This window comes from Loxodonta africana, chromosome 22 (assembly GCF_030014295.1).
Source record: "Loxodonta africana isolate mLoxAfr1 chromosome 22, mLoxAfr1.hap2, whole genome shotgun sequence".
NCBI classification, from domain to species: Eukaryota; Metazoa; Chordata; class Mammalia; order Proboscidea; family Elephantidae; genus Loxodonta; species Loxodonta africana.
In genome coordinates this window covers 74,623,538-74,650,874 of record NC_087363.1, presented here as the reverse complement: position 1 = coordinate 74,650,874, position 27,337 = coordinate 74,623,538, and the positions used below count along the sequence as shown (strand labels likewise).

Here is a 27,337-nt window from a genome sequence, read left to right as displayed (position 1 = left end):
GGAGGAGCTACCAAATACTCCCTCCCCATAAGCAACCCTGTCCCCTGCGTTGGGAATGTTGTTCTCCCTCTGATCTCTCACAGAGCCCTGAGCAGCCCTCAGCACACTGAAGGGACCACAAGGACATGATGAGAACCCAGGGGACTCTCCTGCTGATGTACTGATCCAGAACAAAGTCATCATGGAGGACATTTGGCTAATGAGGCTTTAGGGTCTTGTCAGATCTCAGGAGTATCGAGGGGTTCACCAGCCTCGAAAGTATGAGCACCCAGGCACAGGGCCCAGCACAGAGGCACATAGTGCCTGGCACTGAAAATCAGCCCTGGTCCACACTGCCACTCCAGTAAGGGACTGTGCAGAGCAGGGGTTAGGAGCTGAGGCTGTGATCATATACCTGGCTGTGCCACTGCCTGCGGGACCTCAGCAAGTGGTTTCACTTTCCATACCAGGGTCTTCTCACCTATTGCTGTTCTTAACTACCATTGAGTCTGCCCCTGACTCATACATACATACATACATAGAGAGATTTATCTCAAGGAAATATCTCATGTGGTTGTGGAGGCTGGCAAGACCCAAATCCATGGATTAGGCATCAGGTTGGAGGCTTCTCCTGAATCACATGGTGGTAGGGGCTGCCAAGCCCAATTTGGCAGATTGGATGACAGGCCTCTGGCCCATGGGACTAGGGAAGCTGGCGAATCAGGTCAGACAGAAAGCTGATGGCTCACAGGGCTGCAGAAGCTGGTGAATCCCAGAATCAGCAAGTCAGACAGCAGGCTGCCGGCTGGAGTCCCAGTAACCAAAAGTCAGATGATGTTGAGACGGATGCAGGATCCAGAACAAGTAAGCTTTGCAAGAACATCTATATATATTGGATGCAGGCCACAGCCCCAAGGAAACTCCTTTTTCAAATAATTGGCTACTCATATCATACCACAAAATGGAAGATGATTACATCAGATAACAAAATGGAGAATGATTTCATCACTATATAACTGCCAAACCACTGAGAATCATGGCCCAGCCAAGCTGACACATAACATTAACCATCACAGTCGACCCCTTGTCAACTTGGTATACATCTTAAATCATATATAACCTCTAAATAAAGACAATTATTAAGATCATACTTTCACCTAACATAATACAACAGCATGTGTATGATAGAAAATGCACTAGCCCATTTACATCTTATATTATAAGTGAAGAAAACAAAACAAAATTTGCTATTTACATATACATATATGCATACCCACAAGTATAATAAAACAAGGAAGAAATACTCATAACAATTACAGTCCTTGTTTCTGCAAGTGGTCACGTGGCCGCGACTGGTATTTAAAACTATCTTCTTCCACCACCCATTCCATATTCCCTTTACCCTCAGCAAGAACCTCAGCTGGTCGTGGTTCTTTGCCTGGTGAGGTTATCCAAACCTTCATTCCTGAATGGTCTGGGCCATTAGTCAAAAAAAAAAAACCAAACCCACTGCTCATGTCAAAATTGAGTTGCTGTAGTTTTCCACTGAGTTTAATCGCAGGGCATGGTAGTACTAAGAGACGTCATAAGGGGTCTCCTGTATTCCAGACCTACTCTCCTTTACCTCCATTGTGCAATACCAATCCAATTTCTCCTTAGTAATCATGATTGATCACACAAGCCAATATGGTAACTCCCTTCTTTGCCTATTGATCCAGAGGCATGAAGAACCCAAAGTGGCCAGGTGACATTCTTAACTTCCAGTTCAATGGAATCAATGTTGCATGTCCAGGTGTGACTATTAGTCCCTTTGGAATTAAGATCTCTAGATCCACAGAGCATAGGGTCGTGGGGACAGGAAGCAAAAATTTTGCAAGTGAGACACTAGGGATGATAGTGAGTCGTGCCACTCCCGTTTCCACCCTTGGTATCTGGACCCATGAATCCTGGCTAGAGGAGAAACAGCACGTTATATTGGATGTTGGTTGAGAAAACATACGCCTCCTGGAAAACATTGCCCCAATCCTGAAAAGTATGGCCACCTAGCTGGTGACGTAATTGTGTCTTTTTATGCCATGGCAAAGAACTTGCCTGAATTATGTTGAAATGTTTGGTGGAAGGTAGAACTCATAAGTGATGAACTTGGATATCTGGCTGAGATTTCTAAGCAAAATCTTCAAGGGGCCACGTGGGTTCTCCTTTCTGCTTATAGTAAAGTGTGACAGGAAAGAGATGGACTTAAAAAGGAACTGTGCAAAATGAAAACAGAACTTAAAGATTTGGAAAATTCTGTTGTACAAACTAAGGACACGAGTTCACCAGGGATGTGGCTACATAATCTTTTGTTAACGAGATTCGGCCTGTGACTGATGGATCTAACCAACTACCACAGCAGAAAACCTACCAGCTTAGACCAAAGAGGACAGAGAAAGGGCTAAAGGAAAGAATACTGTCTGCTTCTTGGGATTCTATAGTCAGGAAACAGGTTGAAGAAGCTACAAGTGTTGTCCTCCAAGAAAAAAAAGGACCATCCCTGGAGCAAGCTGGAGATCAGTTGAACAGCAGAACCCAGAGCAGGGCCTTTTCAGCTTCAAAGGGTGGGGCCATAGCCTCCTAGGTTTCAAAGAGTGAGATTTTCACCAACTTGGTTCCAGAGCGTGGGGCTGTTAAGGTTTGCCAGGGGGATGGAGTCACCCAAAGCCAAGGGAGCACAGTTGCCATTCCTGTGGGTCTGGAAGGTGGAGCTGAAGCCCAGGGCCAAGGGGCCTCCACTCTGAATCTGGAAAGTGTGGCCAGTACCTAGACTCTGGAGGGCAGGGCCCTTGTATGAATGGTCTCAGAGAACAGAGATTATTTTCAAGACTTTAGAGTTAATGAAATGTGTTCTGCTAACTTGCTTGGTGCCTGTTATGCCTTCTTTCCCTCCAATTTCTCCCATTTGTAACGAAAACGTCTAGCTTGTACCTGCCTGTTGCACCATTGTGCCTTTGGAAGCAGATAACCTGTATTCTAGATTGGCCATGTGATCAATGTGGCTGCACAGGGTGCTGTGTTTAGAAGGACCAACACTTGGTTCTATGCGCAGCATTTTCATTTTGCTCTGTGCCCTGAGAATCGTGTCCCTGGCCCAGACCTGGGGGCAGGATGATGGAAGCTCCATCCCTACGTGTGGAGGCCAAGCTTGCCTCGCCTCATCAGCTTTGCCCCGGTCATCGATGCCCCCAGGCCTCGGATGCCACCTCCAACCTCCAGCCAACTCTTTGCACCCCTTCGCCTGGGCTCCTTGTTCCCATGGGTTAGACACACAGGCATCTCCTGCATTGGTCTCCTGTTGTTGTTAGTTGCCATGGAGTCGATGCCAATCATGGGAACTCTGTGTGTGCAGAGTAGACCTGCTCCATAAGGTTTTCAAGGCTGTGACCTTTCAGAAGCAGTTTGCCAGGCCTTTCTTCCAAGGAACCTCTGGGTGGGGTTTGAGCTGCCAATCTTTTGGTTAGTAGTTGAGCACTTAACCATTCGTGCCACCAAGGTACTCCATATTGGCCTCCTAGGGCTGCCATAACAAAGTACCACAAGCTGGGTGGCCTAAAACAACAGAAACTCATGGTCTCTCAGTTCCGGAGTCCAGAATCAAGGTGTCAGCAGGGTTGGTTCTCCCTGGAGGTTCTGAGGGAGACTCTGTCCCATGCCTCTCTAGCTTCTGGTGGCTGCCAGCAATCCTGGGCATTCCAGGGCTTGGGAATTCATCACTCCAGTCTCTGCCTCTGTCTTCACATGGCTGCCTTCTCTCTGCGTCTCAAACTTCCTTCTCCTTTCTAAGGACACCAGTCACTGGAGTTGAGTCCATAGGTGGTGCAAATGGTTTGACTGCTGTATTACTCATCTAGCGCTGCTGTAACAGAAATACCACAAGCGGCTGGCTTTAATGAAGAGAAATTTACTCTCTCACAGTCTAACAGGCTACGAATCCAAATTCACGGCGCCAGCTCCAGGGGAAGGCTTTCTCTCTCTGTTGGCTCTGAAGGAAGATCCTTGTCATCAATCTTTCCCCAGGTCCAAAGGACTCACTACTCTCTTGGCTCTTGCTTCTTGGTGGTATGAGGTCCCCCTTTCTCTCTACTCTCTTCTCTTTTATATCTCAAAAGAGATTGACTTAAAACACAATCTAATCTTGTAGATTGAGTCCTGCCTCATTAACATAATCGCCCCTAATCCCAACTTATTAACATCATAGGATTCACAACACAAAGGAAAATCACACAGATGGCAAAATGGTGGACAATCACACAATACTGGAAATCATATCATAGACTAGCCAAGCTGACACACATTTTTGACACATTTCAATGCATGACAACTGCTAACCAAAAGGCTGGATGTTCAAGTCCACCCAGAGGCACCTCAGAAGAAAGGCCTATTTATCTACTTCCAGAAAATCAGCCACTGAAAATCAACACAGCTCTACTTTGACACACACGGGGTCACCATTAGTGGATATTGACTAGATGGCAACTGGTTGGTTTTTGTCATTGGAGTTAGGGCGTACCCTGAATCCAAATGATCTCATCTCAAGATCCTTACCTTAATTACATCTACAAAGATGCTATTTCCAAGTAAGGTCACATGAACAGATGCAGGAGTTAGGACTTAGACATATCTTTTGGGGGGACACTGTTTGTATTCGTTTTCTAGTGCCGCCATAACAAAGTACCACAAAGTGGGTGGCTTTAAACAACAGAAATTTATTATCTCACAATTCTGGAGACTAAAAGTCCAAAATAAGGTGTCATCAGGGCCTTGGTCTCTCTAAAGGCTCTAGGGAAGATCCTTCTTTATCTCTCCTGGCTTCTGGTAGGGTCAGGCGTTCATTGGCTTGCAGCTACACCATAACGCCAATCTCTGCTTCCATTGTCACAGGGCCTTTTCCCTCCATGCGTCTCTGTGTCTGTTCACTCTTATAAAGACACTGGTCATATTGGATTAGGATCCTGCTCCAGTATGACCTCATGTTAATTTAACTGATAACATCTTCAAAGACCCTTTTTCTAAACAAGGTCTCATTCATAGGTAAGGGGTTAGATGTTCAATACACCTTTTGAGGGGACACAGTTCCATACATAACACCCCCTTTTCTTTCTCCCCCACATCTGTATCAACTCAGAGGCACTTGGTTCTGGAGAATGGAATTAGAGAATTGGAGAAATGACCCCTAGGTGAGCTTCTGCTTTCCCTGATACTACACCAGGCACTCTCACACATTATCTCAGAATCCTTGAAACCAGTGGCCCATTACACAGATGAGCCAGCTAAGGCACAGAAAGGCCAAGGAACCTCCAAATTACTGAGAGTGGAGCCGAGGCCAGGGTGAGTGGCAAGGGAGTGATGAGATAGAACAATAATCTGCCCTGTGCCTACCTGCTGTGTATGCATGTGAATGTTTGGGGGCACTGGTGGGCCAGAAGAGAGGGGAAATGTCACTGAGACAGAAAATGCTCTGCTGCAGTAATGGCCAGGACTCCTCACCTCAGAGCTCTAGGCAAGAAGCCAGGGCTGCAAGTTTGAGCTCCAGAAGAGAAATGCCTCACCTGGCTCTCTACCATCCCTGCAGACAACACTACAGGGCTTTGTGGAGTGCTCGGGAGTCTGGGTGACTCAGTGCCACCCATCCTTGCTGGAAAACAGGCAAACACACACCTTTCTGTGGGCAAGGACAGCATTAAAAGGATCTGGGAAGCCAGGGATTTGCCTAAACAATCACCTCAGGTGCCTGGAGGAAAGGAGTTCCCCCGGGAGTGGCTGGACTGGGAGAGGAGGTGGAGACGGGAAAGGAGGCAGTTCTCACAGGGAGAGAAAAAGAAGCCAAGAAAGCTGGCAAAGAAAGGGCTGGATTTTGGTTTGGTTTGATTTTTTCTCTACCCATTTGTCATGGAATGAATTGTGTCCCCCCAAAAATGTCACCTTGGTTGGGCCACGTGTGGTTGTCCTCCATTTTGTGATTTTCCTATGTGTTACAAACCATAATCTCTACCTGTGGTTAAAAGGATTAGGGTGGGATGTGACACTCTTGCTCAGATCACATCCCTGATCCAACGTAAAGGGAGTTTCCCTGAGGTGTGGCCTGTACCACATTTTATCTTGCAAGAGATACATTAACAGTGGGAAAATCATACCACCAAGAAAGCAATGCCTGGAGCAGAGCCTGTCCTTTGGACCTGAGATTCTGGCACTGAGATGCTCCCAGACCAAGGGAAGGCTGATGACAAGGACCTTCTCCAGAGCCAAAAGAGAGAGAAAGCCTTCCCCTGGAGCTGGCACTGTGAATTTGGACTTCTAGCCTACTGGACTGTGAGAGAATAGACTTCTCTTTGTTAAAGCCATCCACTTGTGGTATTTCTGTTATAGCAGCACTAGATGACTAAGACACCATTCTTACATATGTAGATACCAGAGCACAGGTACAGGGAAATAAGCCACCTTGAAAAAAGAGGTAGGGACAGTGGGAATGGGAACAGGTAATGGAGGTCTTACAAGGGGAGACATGTGTGAAGTCAACACTCCAGGTAGAAGGCCAGCATTCTGAAGTGTGGGCTTTTTTTTCCTTCAAAGTTTTGGAAATTCCTTCGTCTCCTTGCATCGCCTCACCTTGACGTCTACCTTCTTCCAGGTGGATTCCGGCTCAGGTGGATATAGGAGTGTGTCCTTGATAAATAAGTCAAAGGTACCAATCTTTGCCCTTACTTCCTTGCCAGCCTCCCCCTCCTGCTGCACCATCTACCAGCTAACACCCCTCCTGTTCCCCAAGCGGGCCCTGTCTGCTTTCTGGAGGGCAGCTCTGTGGGGTGGTTAAATGCACGGAATCTGGAATCAGTCCTGGCTCTAACCCCAGCTCTTGTGGTCACTAGAGGTGCCCTCTGGTCCCTTTGTTGGCTTCTACTAAATGCTTAAGTTCCTTTGTCAGAGAAAGGCAGAGAATGCGTCTATCTCATAAGGTTATCGTAAGGCTCAAAGGAAATACACAGAGTGCTTGGCCCAGGGCCCTGGCACATAGCAAATGCCCCACAGGGTGCTGGCCTTGTACCTGAAGTCTTGACTGCACATGTGCCTCCGCTGGTCAGACCACCCTCACTCTATGGCCAGTGTTGTTATTGTAGTTGCCATGGAGTCAGCCGGACACGTGGTAACCCCATGCCCAACAGGATGGGACTGTTGTGATCCATAGGGCTTTCACTGGCTGACCTTTGGGAATAGGTTGCCAGGCCATTCTTCTGTCTTAGGTGGAAGCTCCAATGAAACCTGTTTAGCATCATAGCAACATGCATGAGGCTCACCTGCGGGGAATAAACCTGAGTCTCCCGCACGAAAGGTGAGAGTTCTACCACTGAACCACCACTGCCCACTCGCGACCAGTAACCAGTAAAGAAAACCCACTGCCACCGGGGTGATTCCAACTCACAGCAACCCTACAGGACAAAGTAGAACTGCCCCCACAGGGTTTCCAAGGAGCAGCTGGTAGGATTCCAACTGCCACCAGGGCTTGGTTAGCAACCAAATGCTTAACCACTGTGCCACCAGGGCTCCAGTGACCAGTAAACCAAAAAACAAATCCATTGCTTTTGAGTCAATTCCCACTCATGGCAACCCTTTGCACAGAGTAGAACTGGCCGCATAAGGTTTCCAAGGAGCGGCTACTGAATTCAAACTGCCGACCTTTTGCTTAGCAGCCAAACTCAGCCACTGCACCACCAGGGCTCCCAAAGACCAATAAAACCTGTTGCCGTCAAGTCGATTCCGACTCACAGCAACCCTTTAGGACAGAGTAGAACTGCCCCATAGAGTTTCCAAGGAGTGCCTGGTACACTTGAACTGCCAACCTTTTGGTTAGCAGCCGTAGCTCTTAACCACTACACTACCAGGGTTTCCCAATGACCAGTACCCAAAAAACCAAATCCACCGCCATCGAGTCAATTCAGACTCATAGTGACCCTATGACAGAGTAGAACTACCCCATAGGGTTTTCAAGGAGCACCTGGTAGATTCAAACTGCTGACTTTTTGGTTAGCGTCCAAGCTCTTAACCACTGCGCCACCAGGGCTCCCACTAGTAGGAAGGTTTAAATGTGTGTGGATGTTGCAGTCCAACTTGTCACCAAATTGAGATCTGGTAAGAATCACTCTTCCAGTCCTAAGGAGAAGAGTGGTGGTCAGTGTAGGGAGAGATCAGGAGGAGGAAATCTGGGCAAAATCCAAGGTATTGCTCTAGTGCAGAGAGGGCTGAGGGAACCCTGGGGCCATTCTGGCCCCACAGGAATGTTAAGGTTAGAAGCAGCGGATGCCCAGTGGGAGGTGGTGTGGGAGGGGACATGCAGGAGCCCCGCTGAACCCTGTGGCAGAGCAGAAGCTACCACCTGGCTTGGGGAGCCCTGGAGTCTCTGCTATAGAGAAATAGACACCAAGGGGCTGCCTCAGGAAGCCGCCAAGTGCTCAGTTGACCTGACTCAGCCCCCCAGTTGGTAAGGCCTGGGACATTTGGGTTTATGTAGTGGCTCTGCGTTCCTACGTCTACTTCACACCTGACAGGCATGGCCCAGTCCATCTCTTCCCTCTGCAAAGCCAGGCTGAAATTCACTGGCCTTGTCATTCCTGTAGAAGGCACACCAGCCATGACCACTGGGCATCTCAGGTGTTGTCTGGTGCAAGAGGACCTGGGCACAGGTGAAAGAGCTGGGAGCCAGGTGTCTGGCTCTGGGCATATGCTCTCCACCCCCAACCTTTCCTGCTCAGGGAGATTGTCCTCCACTCACAGCCCTCCAGTGGCAGCCCTGCCTGGCGCCCAGGCAGAAAGCCGTCCAGCAGGCTATATGTGCCAGGTGAGGTCATGCTGGCATGCCCCCGGGGCCACCCACATCTCTGGGAAGGTCTGCTCTTGGTCGTGCACACCCTTGTCCTCAGCGTCTCTCCATTCCCCTCCCCAGCTCCTTCTGTCACACTCCAGGAAGAAAGGCCCTCGGATTGCCGGAGGTCAGTCATTAGAGCTTTGGGGTGACAGGAGAGCCCTCAATTCCCCTCAGACCTCCTCTCCCAGGTTACCTCACCCTACTCACCTTACTCATCCATATGTAAGGTAAGGAAATGACAGGTACTCAGTGTGGAACTTCCAGCATAATGTAAAGCCTTGATTCCATTTAGGTTTGGGTTTGTCAGCCAGACACTACTTTCCCAATTTCTAATTGAATCCCCATAGTAATCTGGGGGTTGACACTGACTCCTACTCCAACTTCCTGGTCTCTGGATGATTGACAGGGTTGAGGCGCACCCAACCCTGACTTGTGGGGACTGCCCGTATGGTTCTAGACCCACACAAATGCAGTCATGAAATTTAAAAGCCAATACCCCCCAAAAGCGAAAACATTGACCATGTTGTGCAGTGACCTATGTCTTATAAAATGGTATTTCCTGTTCCTGTTCTCTGTAGTGAGAAAAGATGAACAAGTCAGAGTAGGGGAAACCCATGAAGAGCCTAGTGATGGAGAAAGTGCCACTTCGCATAGGATTGATCTTCCTTGCCACAGGTAACCCTTGCCTGGGGTTGTCACCAGCCTGGGGTACAAAATAACATCTCATTTATTTGAATATTCAACCCATAATGATTTGGGCCTCCAAGCTGCCTAAAGTGGCAGGAATTGCAGTCTTCCTTTAGAGGCTTCCATCCCATATAATTTCTTGGAACCCTATGGAATACTTAAAAAAAAAAAAAGTTGATACCTGTGTGTCAGACTAGAACTATGCTCCAAGGGTTTTCAGTAGCTGATTTTTCTGACGTAGTTCACCAGGCCTTTATTTCAAGGCATCTCTGGGTAGACTTGAACTTCCAACCTTTCGGCTAGTAGTCAAACATGTTTACTGTTTGCACCACCCATGGACTCTCTGAGATACTTACCCATGCCTGAATCTATCCTGATTTCTGCTTGTCACTTCCACCCTCCATCCATCCATCCACACTGGACTGCTGCTGCACCCGAACTCCCAGACCCCTTGCCTGCTCACTGTCGACTTCTCCAGGCCACTTGTACCTCTGTGAGGTTCCCGTGAGTAAGGTCATAGTCCTCTGCCCTGTTCCAAAGTAAGGGTAGAAAGAGTCAGGGCGTGTGATGTTAAAGAACACAATAATGGAGACACCAACGGCCCAGGCTAACTCCAGATTCGAGAAAAACATGCCTCAACTTCTTCAATGGCACATGTTAGCTGCTTATGCCCCCATTTGACATCACTGAGAATACAGAACACTGAAAATCTCAGTCTGCACTATCAGGTGATATCATCATTTTTTCCCATGAATAATAGATGGTGTTCACTTTTCTTCTGTCGAACTGAAGGACTTGTCCTGGAGTCTGTTTCAGATGTAATTGAATGCTTCTTCCCAAATAACAAAAACTGCCAGTAATCTCTATCTAAAATAAAAATATGTCAAGATTATCTTTCTTGGGGACCCTGAATATGCACATCTAATGTGGACTGCTATCACAAGCCAGCCACTTATCAATCCTTTACAGAGTGAGGAGATCAGCAGGACAGAGGTTAGAATCCAATCAATATATGCACAAAGAAATAAGAAGTTGTTTGGGGATGAACACCAGCTTTGGAAAAACGATATGTGCGGGAGACTTTGCCTTCTGCACATGCAGTTCCTCCCCTTGACTTGAGGTGACCAGTATGTTTCTGAGTTAGTCAGGATAAGTTTGGTTATGCTGTAGTAACAAACAACCCAAAAATGTCAGTGACTTTAACACAAGTTTATTCCGTGCTCGATCTACGTCACTCAAGGATCAAGCTGTAGAAGACCACATCTTTCTGCAGCTGTCCATCTGGAACGCACATTCTTCTCAGTCACTTCCACTCAGATTCCATCAGCCAGGGCTTGTCTTGTGGCATCAGCTGACTGCAAAGGGAGCCAAGAAAGGTAGGGGAGCACACAGTATGTTTAGTGGTGGTCGCTGTTTCTGTCCCACCTTTCCACATGAGAAGCTGCTTTCAGAAATGGATCTGGTATTGCTCATTCACATCTTTCTCTGAATTGAACCTAACAGTTATTCCTAACAAGGAGCATTAGCCTATTTAACCTTCTCTCCCTTATGTGGAATGAAAGACATTATCCCCTGATAAAAGGGTTCCAAGCCTCAATACTGAATGAGGAAGGAACTGACGAGAGCAGGCAGCACAACTACCTATTGGTCTATCTATTTATTCATTTATATGTCATCTTATCCCTCCCAAAGCAATCTAAAGAGGCTCACAAAGCTGTATACAACGCAAGATAAAAATTAACATGAGATTTAAAATAAGACTGAGGGAATACAAACAAATGGAAATAACAATTTTGAAAATCATAAATTTAGAAATACACAAACAGCATGGTTGATATAGAAGAAGCCAATGGGAAGAAGAAAGCATCATCCGCCAGGTCTGACACATGGTTCAGAAGACAGAAAAGAACCAGAGGCTCAGGAGAGGCATAGTTATTCCTAATCTGAGGCCAAGAGAAATTCTCCAATCAGCCTTCAGAAAACCCTCAATGATCAGGGAAACCAAACGTCTTCTGAGAAATACAACAGGGCTGCTACAGAGCTGCAGTTGTCAAGTCCCCTGGTGTGAGGATGCATAAAACTCTACAATAAAACGCCACACAAAAATTGCAATAATGGGAATTCATATAGAATGTGAATTTGGATATCAACAATTGGCGGCCAGTGCCCCCCAGCTCCTGCCTGTTTTCAATCAGAGGCAGCCTGAAGTTCTTATTTCTGGGTGAGGCTGAGAGGACGGAGAGTTGGTGGGTCAGGTAAGGCCAGGCACAGAGATGGCAGGCAAACCCAACTCTGGAAGTGGGTAGACAAGGAACAAGTTCCCAGTTTTGCCAGATCTAGCTAATATTCCTCAACCTGCCCTAGACGACCAGCCCCAGGACCCAGAATCAGCACCATTAATATGTAAACCTGGGCAGACAATGGCCATCTGGTGGCTCCAAACTGCATCAGGAAGATGTAGATCCCACTGCCCACGGCTCAGGAGCACCCAGCCTGCCTTCAGCCAGGCTCACCCTGGTTGCTTTACCCATCTGGAAACAGGATTGAAGACTTGGGACTCCATTTATCTCATTTTGGCAGGCTTTTACTCTGATTCTTGAAATGGCTACTGGACCCACAGGGAAGCCCCAGAAGCTTCTGAAGGGACTGGTGAGAGAAGGCCCCTCGCTTGCTTTGTGATGTGTGGCTCCATGGGTTACACGTGCTCACCCTGGTGCCATTACACATAGGAACCATGAAGCAAGTAATAATAAAAGAGGGGAAAGAAAAAAATTAGATGAGATAATAAAGAGGGATGGAAATTTATGAAGAGATTAAAATTTAAGGATAAACACGTTTTAAAAAACTGAAACCAAAAACTCGTTGCCGTCAAATCTATTCTGACTCATGGTGACCCTATCGGACAAAGTAGAACTGCCCCATAGAGTTTTCAAGGAGCACCTAATGGATTCAAACTGCCAACCTTTTGGTTAGCAGCCATAGCACTTAACCACTACGCCACCAGGGTTTCCAAATTTTAAAAAAAGAAATTTAAAACAACAATGAATAAAAACTTTCTAAATCAGATTTTTAACCCCCACGAAGAGAAAATTTAGAAATTATGATATAAAAAATATGATTTAGGATAATACTAATAAAAAGAACTAATAAGACAAGAAATTAAGTACATGACATGAAAGTGAGAAGCATACGTTTAAAAAATAAAAAAACAGAAAATTAAATGTTAAAACTAAAAGAACACTAAACATTAAAAATAATTTTTAAATAATGGCAACTAGAGAAAATTGTAGGGGTGCATGTAGGGGGAACCTTTCCATGTAAATGAGCATAAATGCTTCTGGAGGGTGATTAGGAAATAGGTTCCAAAGTCTATGAACTTTGACATGTGATCTTTGAAATATGAAGTCTGACATATGACTTTTGACCTAGCAATCCCATCCCTGGGAATTTATACTAACACAGTAGATAAGTATACAAAGAAATAGTACATGTACAAAAATGTCCCTGAAGCACAGCAAAAAAAATACAGTTACTGTATGTGAACAAAAATGGGACCTGGTTATAATGAATTGCTATCAATACAAAGGAATATACTTTCTCACCATTAAAATAGTTATTCGAATCTATATTTACTGACATGAAGTCTTTTACAATATATTATTGAGTAAAAATACATACAGACTCTTATGTATTTGGCAAGATGGGGTCTCTAGTTGGTAGGAATAATTTCTTCTTTTCTCATACCTACATTTCCAAATTTTCTAAACTGATCATGTATTGTATAATGATTTTACTTCTAAAATTTAAAAACAAGACATTAAAAAATTTATTTAAATGAGTGATTGTTCTTCAAGCTGAACATTGACTGTTCCTTTAACTTCTTCCCATTGACATGGTTTCCTCTCTTAGACACTTAGCTCCTGATACATTCCAGTTAATTAGTGTGGCTTTTTTTTTTAGGCACCAAAAATTAATTTAATACTTTTGATGTACACACAGTCCATGAAACTACATTTCAGTATAACTGAATACCCAGTCGATGAGAGAAAACCCTTGTCTCCAGAGAAACCAAGCTAAAAATGCAAGATGAATAACAGAATTAGGTAATCGGCATTTTGCAGGCACTCATAAACATGCTGAGCAAATAATCCAAGAAGCTAGACTATACTGAAGAACGGGGCATCAGGATTGGAAGGGGACTCATTAACAACCTGCGTTATGCAGATGACACATCCTTGCTTGCTGAAAACATAGAGGACTTGAAGCAATTACTGATAAAGATCAAGACTACAATACAGCCTTCAGTATGGATTACACCTCAACAAAAGAAAATAAAAACCTTCACAACTGGACCAATAAGCAACATCATAATAAATGGAGAAAAGATTGAAATTGTCAAGGATTTCATTTTACTTGGATCCACAATCAACACCCACGGAAAGATGGTGCTCAGCTACAACCGATGACTGCCCTGACAGGGAACACAACAGAGAACCCCTGAGGGAGCAGGAGAGCAGTGGGATGGAGACCCCAAATTCTCATAAAAAGACCAGACTGGTCTGACTGAGACTAGAGGAATCCCGGTAGTCATGGCCCCCAGACCTTCTGTTGGCCCAGGACAGGAACCATTCCCAAAGCCAATTCTTCAGACAGGGATTGGACTGGACAATGGGTTGCAGAAGGACACTGGTGAGGAGTGAGCTTCTTGGATCAGGTGGACACTTGAGACTATGTTGGCATCTCCTGCCTGGAGTGGAGATGAGAGGGTAGAGGGGGTTAGAAGCCGGCAAAATGGGCACATAAAAAGAGGGTGGAGGGAGGGAGCAGGCTATCTCATTAGGGGGAGAGCAACTGGGAGTATGTTGCAAGGTGTATATGAGTTTTTGTGTGAGAGACTGACTTGATTTGTAAACTTTCACTTAAAGCACAATAAAAATTAAAAAAAAAAAAAAAAACACCCATGGAAGCAGCAGTCAAGAAATCAAGATGCATTGCATTGGGCAAATCTGCTGCAACAGACCTCTTTAAAGTGTTAAAAACCAAAGATGTCACTTTAAGGACTAAGGTGTGCCTGACTCAAGCAATGATACTTTCAATCGTCTCATATGCATGCAAAAGCTGAACAATGAATAAGACTGAATATGAATTGATGGCTTTCAGTTATGGCACTCACAAAGAATACTGAATATACCATGGACTGCCAAAAGAATGAACAAATCTGTCTTGGAAGAAGTACAGCCAGACCCATAAAACAAAATGAGACTAAAGGGGCACACCAGCCCAGGGACAAGGACTAGAAGGCAGGAGTGGACAGGAAAGCTGGTAATAGGGAACCCAAGGTTGAGAAGGGAGAGTGCCATGGGGTTGTAAACTACAATTAAAAAAGAATATATATATACATATATACGGCACTGGGTACTGGGTTATATATACATATATATATAAATTTGAGAGTCAAAGAGGTACAGCCAGAACACTCATTAGAAGCAAGGATGGTGAGACTTCGGTTTACATACCTTGGACAGGTTATCTGGAGGAACTGGTCCCTAGGAAAGGACATTATGCTTGGAAGAGGGTCATGGAAAAAGAGGAAGACCCTCAGCAAGATGGACTGACACAGAGGCTGCAACAATGGGCTCAAGCATGACAACGACTGTGAGGATGCCCAGCACCGGGCAGTGTTTCGTTCTGTACATATAGGGTTGCTATGAATTGGAACCAACTCAGCACCACCTAAAAACATAGAGGGTCAGTGAAAAAGAAGAAGACCCTCAGTGGGATGATTGACACTGTGGCTGCAATAATGAGCTCAAACATAACAGTGATAGTAAGGATGGTGTGGGACTGGGCAGTGTTTCATTCTGTTGTACGCTGGGTCACTATGAGTCGGAACTGACTCGATGGCACCTAACAGCAACAATGTAAATAATACACTAAAGGTATCATTGGATAATAAATTGGTAAGAGATAAGTGAGCTACTGGATAGTCACAGTGGCAGTTCGAATCCACCAGGTGCTCCTTGGAAACCCTAGGGGGCAGTTCTACTCTGTCCTATAGAGCTGCTATGAGTTGGAATCAACTCGATGGCAATGGGTTTGGGTTTGGGTTTGGAGAGTCACAGACAGCCAGAGTATCACCTCACAGATTACTTGCTAACTATAAAGAGAAAAACTTAACTTTCCAGTGGAGAGAGCTGGCTGCCAACAGCATAACCTAGTGACCACACTTAGCATCTCTAATGGAACAGCACACATCGCTGTTATAATGCAACAGAGGCACATGCGTCTCCTAGTGAGATGCAATGTGAGGCAAACTTGCCAAAAATGTCCCATCTGAATATAACCAAGCCATTAGGTCTAGTTCCATTTGATGAGAAATGCAGAAAATAGGTCAAGTTAAATAACACTACAAGGAAACAACAGACCAGTGCAGAATGTGGGGCATATTCTACGAGGCAACTGCCTTGGTCTTTTCAAGTCAATGTACAACAAAAGCAAGAATGGGGGTTGTGGTGTGTGTGTGTGTGCACATATATACGTAATCACACACGTACATATATAAACACACACAATATTATAATATATATTATATAATTTATATATAAAATATTACATTATGACAATATAATTATATTTTATATATTTAATATACATATTAAAATGAAAAGACAAACCAAAAACTAATAAAAATGAATTCCTATGGGGTACAGAGAAGACAGGAATGAAAGTTATACTTCTCTGAATACACTGTTTTTTTGTAGATTTTACTTTGGAATTGCATACATACGTAAATCAAAATTTCTTTCAAAAGCAATCCCTGAATTTTGAAAAATTTGAAAGCAAAAGGAACTAAATGAACCTCACTGTATATCAAGTTTTTGGCCTAACCACACCAAGAGGAATTATTTAAAACGACTTTAAACAATTAGATACTACATTCCCAGAGTGATAGCCTAAGAAAAAAAGGATGAATTTAAAAAATTTTAAAGTAATCATATTATTTTTTATATAGCAAACAAAGGAGTCCCTGCTGGTGCAAACATTTAAATGAAAAGTTGGCAGTTCAATATGTTATTGTATTAAAAACTAAAATTTTCAGAGAGAAAAAAATCATATATAAAATTCAAAATACTGGCTGTAATCCTAAATTTGAATTGGAAATGTTAGCTTGAATTCTTGATGTGTTTTCTTTTAAAAAAATATTTTCTACCTTTGTCCACTGAAAAGGTCTCTTAAGACCAACCAGTAACAATAAATACCCTACCCTAGCACCCAGACTTGTGATCTCTAAAGACAGATTCCATTAACCAGGGCTCCCTAGAAAGTGATTAATTCCATGTCCAGAGCAAGAAAGATACAAGAAGGATCTGCAGCGTCAAAGTCTGTGTGGTCATCGAAAGAACTCAAGAGTTGGCATGGAGAGACGGGACAATTTGAGCATCAAAAAATAGTGATTTCAGTGAATTGAATATAACGAATATATTAAAATCTATGAGTTCATCATGAGACTGAAAAGGAGAGAAATTAATTGGTCACTTTGGATATCTTTGGAGGATGCCAGGGAATCAACTAATTATCCAGGAAACAGATAAATAAGGAAAAGAAGCAAGCATTTATCATGCCCTTCTGTACAAACTGAATTTAAGGGAACAAAATAGTTGATGAGGGAAAATTCTTCTTTATAGAGAAGGAATAACATACTGAATATTTACAGATGATATGTCTGGGATGTGCTTGAAAACGTCGGGGGAACCGGAGGTATAGATTTTTAAAGTCTGACATCTCATGGGAATAGACTTCTTGGCTCACAGGTTTAGTTAGAAGCATGGTTTCGTGGGGCTCTCCAGTCAATTCGCCTAAAGTGGTTCTTAGAGTTTCTGCTCTACCTCCTACTTCAGTGAGCAACGCCAGCAATGTCTGAGGTCTTAAAAGCTTGAGAACAGCCACCCAAGATACAACAATTGGTCTCTACTCACCTGGAGCAACAGAGGGAGGAGGAGGCCCGGGTATGAGAGGATGAGACTGCAAGTGTAATTGCCCCCATGAACTACTACCTCCTTTGCTACATCAGAAGAAATGGATGGTGCCCAGCTACCATTACTGAATGTTTTGATCAAGGACCCAATAGTTGGATCTTGATCAAAAGGAAGAAAAAATGTGGAACAGAATTTCAAATTCTTATTGAAAACCACACTTTCTAGAAAACCCCCAATCTATTGTCTGGAAACTTGTAAGCCTTGAACCAAAACTATCCCATACAGTCATCTTTAAACTAAAAAACAATTTAGTTCATTTAATAATGTTCTCCTTGAGCACTGTGTTCATTGAAGGAATTGTCTATATGAGATGAAATGAACAACAGGAACTCTAAAGCACAGAGAAGAACTTGAAGGGACAGGGGGTCCAAGTTAAGGGCGGTGAAACAACATGGGTGCAGATAGGGGAACGGTGACATAATGTGAAGCATGTAACCATTGTCAATGAACCATACGTGTAAAAATGGTTCAATAGGTGGATGTCTGGTTGTATTTTTACCAAAAATTTGTTTTTAAAAGTTTGAACATATGTTGATAATTGTTAAAACTGGTGAATGGGTAAGGGGGTTTGTTATCCTATTCTCTTATGCCATTATACATTTCAAATATACTAATTTTATTCGGTGCCATAATGGTATTGAGATTATGTGGAAGAATGTTCTGATATTTTTAGAGATGGAGATACTGGTGTTTTCAGGGACAAAGCATTTAATTTACTTTAGAATGGTTCTAAAGATTATGTGTATATGTATACACACATGCATCTATACATGAACACACACACAAAATTGTGAACAATTGTTGAATCTAGGTGGTAGATACTTTCTACATTTCTTATGTTTGAAAATTTCTTTAATACAAAGTTTTAAAAAAAGTCTAACAGCTCAGAATTTTTCAGTCCACTGATAATCCATGTGTATTCACCTGAAATAGGGTGACTTTTCATCCTTCTAGCTACCTGTTGTCCTTTAGCCCAGAAATTGCTGTGCGTCTTGCTGTCTTCCAGGACTGCATCAGGTTGAAAGGTAAACATAAGAGATGATGGATGATTCTCCCAACATGTGCAGACTCGGAAACCCTAAACATCTTAAGAACCACCCTCCAAGCTGCCCAGCCAGAGTCCAGCTCTGAACGCTGCCAATTTATTTATGAACTCTCCCCACCAGGCCCACGGAGCAGTCATTAAACTTAATGGAGCAGCTCAGCCTCTCTCTCGGGGCCCATAAACTTAAGAGGGTATTTAGTTCTCACAGTCTGGAGAGAGTCAGCTAATCAGAGCAATAAAGTCTACTTCCCGAGTAATCTGGTGGGCTTGTCTTACTAACTACAGTGCTGTTCAGGGTAACTAAGCAGGCATTCCATCCAGGTGGGCCACGAAGGGGTGGTACTTTATTCTTTTCACATCCTCAGCACCTAGCAGTACACCTAACATTTAAAAACCAGGTGCCATTGGGTTGGCTCTGACTCATGGCAACCCCATGTGTGTCAGAGTAGAACTATGCCCCACAGGGTTTTCGATGGCAGATTTTTTGGAAGTAGATCACTAGGACTCTCTTTAGAGGAGCCTCTGGGTTGACTCAAACTGTCAAGTTTAGCAGCCAAGCATGTCAGTCATTCGCATCACCCAGGGACTTCAGTAGGTGCTTAATGAATGTGACTAGAAGGGCTGCAGACACAGCTGGGACACTGGAGCAGAGGGTAGTGAGGGGCCTACAGGAAGCCTGTCAAAGCCACCAGCATGAATTGAGTCAGTTCCATCTCCCATCTTACCCCACTCACATTTCAAACAAGGTAACTTCACCCAGTTTTTGGCAAAATGACCAGTATTCCGTAGCTGAGGGTGGCAGTATCACAGGTGGTGGCCTGAACGCAATCCTCATTTCAGCCCTTCAGCCGTTCGATTCCACCAGGCATTCTTGGAAACTCTATGGGGCAGTTCTACTCTGTCCTATAGGGACGCTATGAGTTGGAACCTGCAACAGGTTTGGTTTTTGGTTTGGGTCTGTGCACTTTGGGAAGCGTCTTGCTGTCCTGGAGCGTAAAGGACAAAAGATAAAGCTGTCTCACAGGGCTGTTGTTGAGAGGGTGTGTGAACGCCCGACAGCACCTCCCACAGTGTCCCACACTGTGAGCCTCCCCAGAAACGGGGGGTGGGGGGGTGGGGGGGCGTGGGCATGGCCATCCGCAGCAGGACCCTCAGGGGAGCCCAGCTGTGGGTGTCCCTGGCTCCCATGGGCTCCCCCTCCAGGGGGCAGGTCCCGGCACCACCGTTGTTCCTCGGCCTCTTCCTGCCCTCTCCATGTGTCTACTGCAGTCTCCGCTTTGATGTGGTCCCGTCTCACGGGCCTGGGCCTGGGCTGGTGTGGCTGGGCCGGATAGCACTGCATTTTATCAGAGGGAAGAGTAAGGAGAGGCAGCTGTGCTTCAGTGGCAGAATTCTCACTTCACATGTGGGCAACCTGGGTGATTCCCAGCCAGTGCCCCTCACGCACAGCCATCACCCATCTGCCAGTGGAGGCTAGTGTGTTGCTACGATGCTGAACAGCTTTCAGCAGAGCTTCCAGACTAAGACAGAATAGGAAGGAAGGCCTGGTGATCTCTTTCTGAAAATCAGCCAGTGCAAACCCTGTGGGTCACAACCTCCATAAGGTTGTGCATGGGGTTGCCACGAGTCGGGGGCCACTCAAGGGCAGCGAACAGCAACAAAAGAACAAGGGAACATGCTGGCCTCCCTAGGGGGAAAGCTTAGAATCTTGGGGGGCTGCCCAGTGGAACGTGGGTCTTCTACCCCTTCTCTAGGGTCACTGCTCTCTCCATTCTGAGCTTCTACTATGCAGGGTTTCTGCAAGCTCAGTCTCATCCATCCAGCCTCAGGCCATCCCATAAATCAAATGACTTTCTCAGTAATGGGAAGATTCATTGTCCCCCTGCCATCCGGTGTCACTGGGTAACGGCTAGTCAGTCAGAGGAACAGTAATTTTTATACCATAAAAACTGAATTCTGTTTGTTCAGTATGAATGAATGCTGTTGATCAAGCGAAAACCTATAAAACCCTAGAGACAAAAGGCGAGGAATTAAGCTTGATAGATCAGCTGTTGACAGACATTTTATGAGCCATGTCTTTTAGCAGTGGGAGGATTTACAGCCTGCTCAGTCCTGCACTGGGCACACCCCCCACTGGCCTGACATCAAGGCAAGGCAGAAGTCACCTGCCAGGCTTCCGATCGGCACTGCCACTTCCTGAGATCAGGCAGGGAAGGCGCCTAAAACAGCTCCTGAGGAACACCATGCAATGAACACGGATTGCTATTACCTGCCAGTGGGGCAGGAAGAAGTCTCCCTTGGCGGGAGGTGGGGGCGCACACAGCTCTCTAGAAAAGCCCTCCCACTGCAGCCCAGGCGAGTGTAGCTGTATCTGCCTCATCCTCAAGACTGAGTCCCCAGCAGGTAGGAACTGAGCTTGAGTCTCATCTTCCTTGTGTCACCTGCGCTTGGAGTAGCGAGGAAGTCATCTGACTTTTTATGCCTTGGTCTGCTCAACTGTGAAAAGAAATAAGGTTATCTACCCCCCAAACAGCTGTTGAGACTAGACTGATGACATGAAGTGTTTGAAATGCCAAAGGTGTACTGTGTACATCCACGCACACACAGAAGACACTGGGTATTTGTACTCTTAGCTTTGCCCATCTGTTCCCAGGTCCCTTCTTACCACTTTTAGAATTAGACCTTTGCAGGTCTAAAAGACTATGCTCGCTCAAAAGGGCCCATCTAGCTGTATCCTGTCCTCCTCACCCCTGGCCACCTTTCCAGATTTCACATTTCATTAGGGATTTCAAGACTCTAAAAAAAAAGCTAAGCCTTCTCTCTGTGGTGCGACTTTTCCATTTCTGAGAGTACTGCTGTTGTTAGGTGCCCAATGTACAACAGAATGAAACACTGCCCAGTCCTGCACCATGTCACAATCATCGTTATGTTTGAGCCCATTGTTGCAGCCGCTGTGACAATCCATTTTCTTGAGGGTCTTCCTCTTTTCCACTGACCCTGCACTTTACCAAGCATGATGTCCTTCTCCAGGGACTGATCTCTCCTGACAACATGTCCAAAGTATGTAAGACACAGTCTCACCATCCTTGCTTCTAAGGAGGAGTCTGGTTGTACTTCTTCCAAGACAGATTTGTTAGTTCTTTTGGCAGTCCATGTATATTCAACACTCTTCGCCAACACAATTCAAAGGCGTCAATTCTTCTTCAGAGTATTGGACACTCAGAAATGATGCAGAATAGGACATTCTCTTTCTGTATGACCAGATCTTTCTGCTCTAGCCCCACCTCCTGAGAGTTACTCTGGCGTTCCGAGGTAACGGGAACCTGGGTCAGTGCCCTCTGTGTATTCAGTGGACAAGGCTCCAACCGCAAGCCCAAACCAGAAGACCTAAAACTAAAAGAACTCAGTGCAGAGGTATTTGGTAAAACAATCATCACCTGTGTGTCCACTTTTCACGTTACCTTAGACAAGTAACATAACTTTACCAATAAACCCTACTGCTGCCCATGTGCTCCTGTAAAATACAGATTGCTCCAAATCTGGTCTGGGCAGAACATTTTTGCATGGCTGATTCATAACTTCCCTCTGGAAGGAAATTATCAGTTGTGATAAAATATTTAAGCAATTTTCTGACAAGCATTAACAGGATTAAGATTTATCTGAGAAACTGGTTACTCATCTACCCCCCACCTGTCAGGTAAGAGAACAGAGTTACCTTAACCAGACCCTTCTCTCTCCACTGAGTCCAATCATGATTGTCTATGCCATCCTCTTGGCCTGTAGATGCCTCTACAAGAGAGACACTTTGACCTCACCGGCAGGGCCTTGGCCCCCTGGAGTCCCACCATCACTCCCAGGGTCATCCCAGAGCCAGAACATCTTCCCCACAGTCTCAGAGCCTGAGACCTTTGTAATGTGCAACCACCACTCCCCAGAATGAGGCTCGAGGTCACACACTTCAATCAGCTTTCCACCACTCCCGCTATTGACACTCATCTGAGAGCAGCCGTATTGACTGGAAGGCTCTAATGGGCCAAGTGGGGATGGCAGAAAGACACACAGAACTCCCCAGGGGTGGGCTTTTCCGGGCGACCAGCAGACAGTAGGGCCTATGAGAGGTGGAGGGGGCAGAGAGTCCTGGCAAGGGGCCCAGTGTGCCCCCCCCCCATGTTGCACATCAACACAAAGCCACTCTTGCCAAGGGGCACAATGGAACATTCCCCTTAGCCCTACTCAGATCTTGCCAGCCCTGGGTGCTCTGAGGATACTCCGGAAATGGGAAAGGGAAGAAGAGTCAGCAATGGGTGGAGACAAGGCATCAGAGCTCAGCTCTGGCTCTGCCCTTCCATCCAGAGCCGAGCCTGAAGGCAAGTCACTCACTCCGCAGACTTGTTCCTGCCCCTGCCACCGGGGCAAGAAGGGCTTACCTCTGCAGCCAGCTGGCCAGCAGGGCTGGGCTCAGGGGTGGGGCAGCCCCAGGCAGGAGTGAGAAGGCTCTCAGAACATCTGCAGTGGTTGGTAGGTGGAGCAAGTCCCAGCCAGCCTGCATCAGCACCGTGAGCATAACTCAGCACTCACTTGGCACCTGAGACACTCCTGGGGCCTGCAATGACACACCCAACCATTCACTGCCAGCCTGCACTCACTGGAGGCCCTGACAGCCAACAGAGGGGGCACAGGAACGAAGGAGGCAACACATCTTCTACAGAAGAGAAATAAGGTGCTTCCAGAAAAAGAACAGGTGCTGCTGCTGCTTATCCATTGTGACCCTGGTCAAAGCAGCCCAGGGTGTGCCGTGAAATAGATGGCAATCGGCCACATCCATCTCCCATGAGTTCTCTCCACCAAAGGCTTGTTGGAGTCTTGAGATGCCCAGGAACTTCGCACCTCAGCCTCCCAGGCAAGACTCTCACTCATTCCTTGTCATTCATGTCTTCAATACACCTGTATTACAAGGAAAAAATGAGCCCAAGAGACAAAGGGCCACATAAACCAGAGACCCCATCACCCTTAGACCAGAAGAGCTAGATGGTGCCTGGCTACCTCCAATGACTGCCCTGACAAGGGACACAACAGAAAATCCCTGATGGAGCAGGAGAAAAGTGGGACGCAGACCTCAAATTCTAGTAAAGAGACCAGACTTAATGGTCTGAGACTGGAAGGATCCCAGAGGTCATCACCCCAGGACTCTCTGTTAGCCCAAAACTAACACTATTCCCAAAGCCAACTTTTCAAACATTAGACTGGACTATAAGACATAAAATAATACTGGTGAGGAGTGTGCTTCTTAGCTCAAGTTAGACTCATGAGACTATGTGGGCATCTCCTGTCTGAAGGTGAGATGAGAAGGCAGAGGGGGGACAGGAGCTGGGTGAATGGACACAGGAAATACAGGTGGAGAGAAGGAGTGTGATGCCACATTGTAGAGAGAACAACATGGGTCACATATACTATGTGTGTGCAAGTTTTTGTATGAGAAACTGACTTGAATTGTAAATGTTCACTTAAATCACAAAAGAAAAAATCTCCGTGGGTGGTATGGAAGCCCTGGTGGTGGTAGTGGTTAAGAGCTACAGCTGCTAACCAAAATGTTGGCAGTTTGAATCCACCAGCGCTCTTTGGAAACCCTATGGGGCAGTTCTACTCTGTCCTATAGGGTCCCTATGAATCAGAATTGACTCGACTGCAGTGTTTTGTTTTGTTTTGTTTTTTTCCCATGGGTGGTGCAAACGGTTCACATGCTCGGCTGCTAACCAAAAGGTTAGAGGTTCAAGTCTACCCAGAGGAGCCTCGGAAGAAAGGCCCAGGGAACTACTTCCAAAAAATCTGCCACTGAAAACCCTAGAGAGCACAGTTCTCCTCTTACGGGGGGGTCATCATGAGTCAGAATCGACTTGATGGCAACTGCTAGTGGTATACAAAGCATTGAGCTAGATATTTGTCATTCTATCAAAACTCACCAGAGCCCTTTCCCCTGCTATAAAGGCAGAGCCAACTGTAGCACGAAGTCCCTGTGGGAGAGAGGTGGGACCATGCGGGCTCTGGTCCTGTGGCCACATACCTGCACCTCTCCAACCTAACTGTGAGGGGAGGTGGGATGTTAGTAGATGTTAGCAGTTGAGAAGGATTTCCCACCACCTGAATCATGCGCATTTCAACAGTTCAATGCTTTAATCCAATGGGGAGTGAGACTGCTGGGAGGACTGAAATTAGAGCTTTGTCTTTCCTGTCCTTCTAAAGCCGGTATTTGCTTCTGTCCACTTCCTGAGCAAGTCCACTGGGCTCTGCCTGGTACAGGGAACTCGGCTAACAGGCGTAACCAGGTCTATAGCATCGTGAGCAGCATCAGCATCCTCCAGAGTGCTAGGGCACTGAAATGTAAAGTGTGGGGTGGTTTTAGGGTTAGATGCTCTCACCTCCTACCTCAGCTCACTGGGGTGACTGACTTAGTGACAGTTCAGCCTAATCACGAGACTAGTTCCCTAACCTGGTCGTGACTTTCCTTCCTTAACTGTTTCCTGTCCCGCAGCTTCCTGAGAGCAGCAGTCGGTATCAGCAAGATGGCTCAAGCCAGATGGACCCACCAGAAATCCCAAAGTCCTTGCCCCTGCAGAGAAGCAGGCTGCCCCTCCCTCCGCAGTTAAGTCCCCGCCACCAACTTGCCTGCACTGGCACCAGCCCTTCGGAAAGGGGCTGGGCCATGCAGAACACGCTGCCCTGAAGGAAGCCTGCTCTTTACCACAGGTGTGCCCCAATTCCTGAAAGGTCCTCTCCACAAACCCTGTGGGGAGGGGCTGCCCCAGGAGCTGGAGTAGTGCAGACATCCACTGTGGGACACCTACACCATTTGTTCTTAGCTTTGGCCTCAGAAGCTTTCCATATCTCATTTTTCTCCAAGCCTCAGCAACCTAACCTGGGTAAACTAGGGTGAGAACAGGGACACCTGCACAGAGCTGAGAAAATGCCACGCCACCTGGGGAGGGCCAAGTCCCTGGGCAGGCAGAGGCCAGCTGCCCCACCCTGCAATTGGAATGCCGCCTGCCGGGTACCTTGACCAGACAGGCACCTGAACTCATTCGGTAGAGGCCCTGTCAGCAGGGCTCTGGAAAATAAGGCCAGGCCCAAACCGTCCTTTTTTTGAGGGGTGGAAGTTCAGTAGGTAGGGCCCAGAAAGTTGAGGCGGACGGCATTTCGTTCTGCGGGAAACCGAGCACGGAAACTGAAGAGCCTCTTAACGTGAGCAGGGGGGGACCCTCTCTTCTCAAGAAAGGCAACCACAGTACCAGTCCTGCCTTCACCCCAGCCCGCGGCCTCTCCTCAATCAGGTCCCAGAGATGCCTGAAGGACTTGGCCAGGGACTGTACGGAGGGGCAGAAAGCCGGGAGTGCACCCAGGTGGGTGGCTTGAGGCAGTATTTTAGGGTGGAGCAGAAGATAGGACCTCAATCACTTGATAACCTGTCCCAGAAAACTAAGGGGTGGGCAGGCCCCCTCCAGAAGGGAGTCAGATTCACCACTATAGGCCGTCCAACTGTCAGGGGTTTTCTCAGCTTTAAAAAAAAAAATGAGTTTTTGCTTGGGGACAGTGAGTTTATTTTAACGCTGGTGGAATAATTCAGAAAAGGGTAACAGGAATGGCTGCACAACTTGAAGAATGTGTCACTCAATTATACACGCAGAAGATGTTGGGGTGAAAAAAAAGACAAACAGTAGTGGAAAGAAAACACCAGACATCCCAATCTTGTCTCAACTCACGCTAAGTTTGAAACTAAGGAAGATGGGGACGTGGGAGGTGACCCACTGCGGCCCAGCCCAGGTAACCCTTCCTTTTACAGCTGAGACACGGCAGAGCCTACGGTGACCTGTTTCAGGTACCAGAGACCATTTTAGCTTTTCTCTGGCCCCAACAGGCCTCTGCCTCCTCTCCCTTGAGGTTCTTACCCTCACCCAGCCCCATGCATCAAAGTGCAGGTCTTTAATTTCTAGTCGGACTTTATTTTTTGGGCCCTGACGTTCTTTACACACCTGATGTCAGTTTTCTTTCCACCAACTTCTCACGGCCAGTTACCCTTCCATTCCAACCATCTGCTTAGACACAATTCTGGCACAGTGCTGCCTCCTTCTCCTCAGATCGCCGGCTGCCCTGTATCCTGAGCACACCCACACTCTGCTTAGAAGCTGCCATACTTGTTGTCTCAGAGCTGGGCCTGGGCCTCCGTACTGCTCCCCCCAAGAAAAAGAACATTGCCGTCCAGTCAATTCCCTACCCGTAGCAACTCAACAGGACAGAGTAGAACTGTCCCATAGGGCTTCCTAAGCTGCATCTATGGAAGCAGACTGCAACATTTTTCTCCTGAGGAACAGCCGGTGAGTTCCAAACGCTGACCTGTTAGCAGCCAAGCACTTGACCACTGCACCACCAGGCCTCTTTGAGCTCAGCTTTCTTCTCTACTCTTCCATCCATGAAGAAAAATGAGACAGGTGGAAAGGGAAACACTGCTTTTATTTCCTTTTTAATGGTCAACAGGGGAATGGGGACAAGAGGGGGTTCTGCTCTGTCCAGGGAGCCAGCTGTACCAAACCAGCCCTGGTCAGTACACCTGGCTTGGCTGTGCCACTCAACTCTGCTTATTAACTCACTGTGGAGAGCTCAACAGCTGGGATGCTGGTCACTGCTGTGCGTTTGGAATGTCAAGGC

The 27,337-nt window shown here is 46.3% G+C and overlaps 1 protein-coding gene across 1 annotated transcript in view; it reads right to left on the bottom strand.

The window, feature by feature from the left end:
* Nucleotides 1-10,891: 10,891 nt before the first annotated feature.
* The window catches only part of DNAJB6 (DnaJ heat shock protein family (Hsp40) member B6), a 115,670-nt gene continuing 99,224 nt past the window's right edge, over nucleotides 10,892-27,337 (bottom strand). The window contains exon 10 of the mRNA XM_064275140.1: nucleotides 10,892-10,914. Within this exon, the coding sequence (XP_064131210.1) occupies nucleotides 10,907-10,914 (8 nt within the window). The 3' untranslated portion in view covers nucleotides 10,892-10,906. The remainder of the gene's footprint in view (nucleotides 10,915-27,337) is intronic.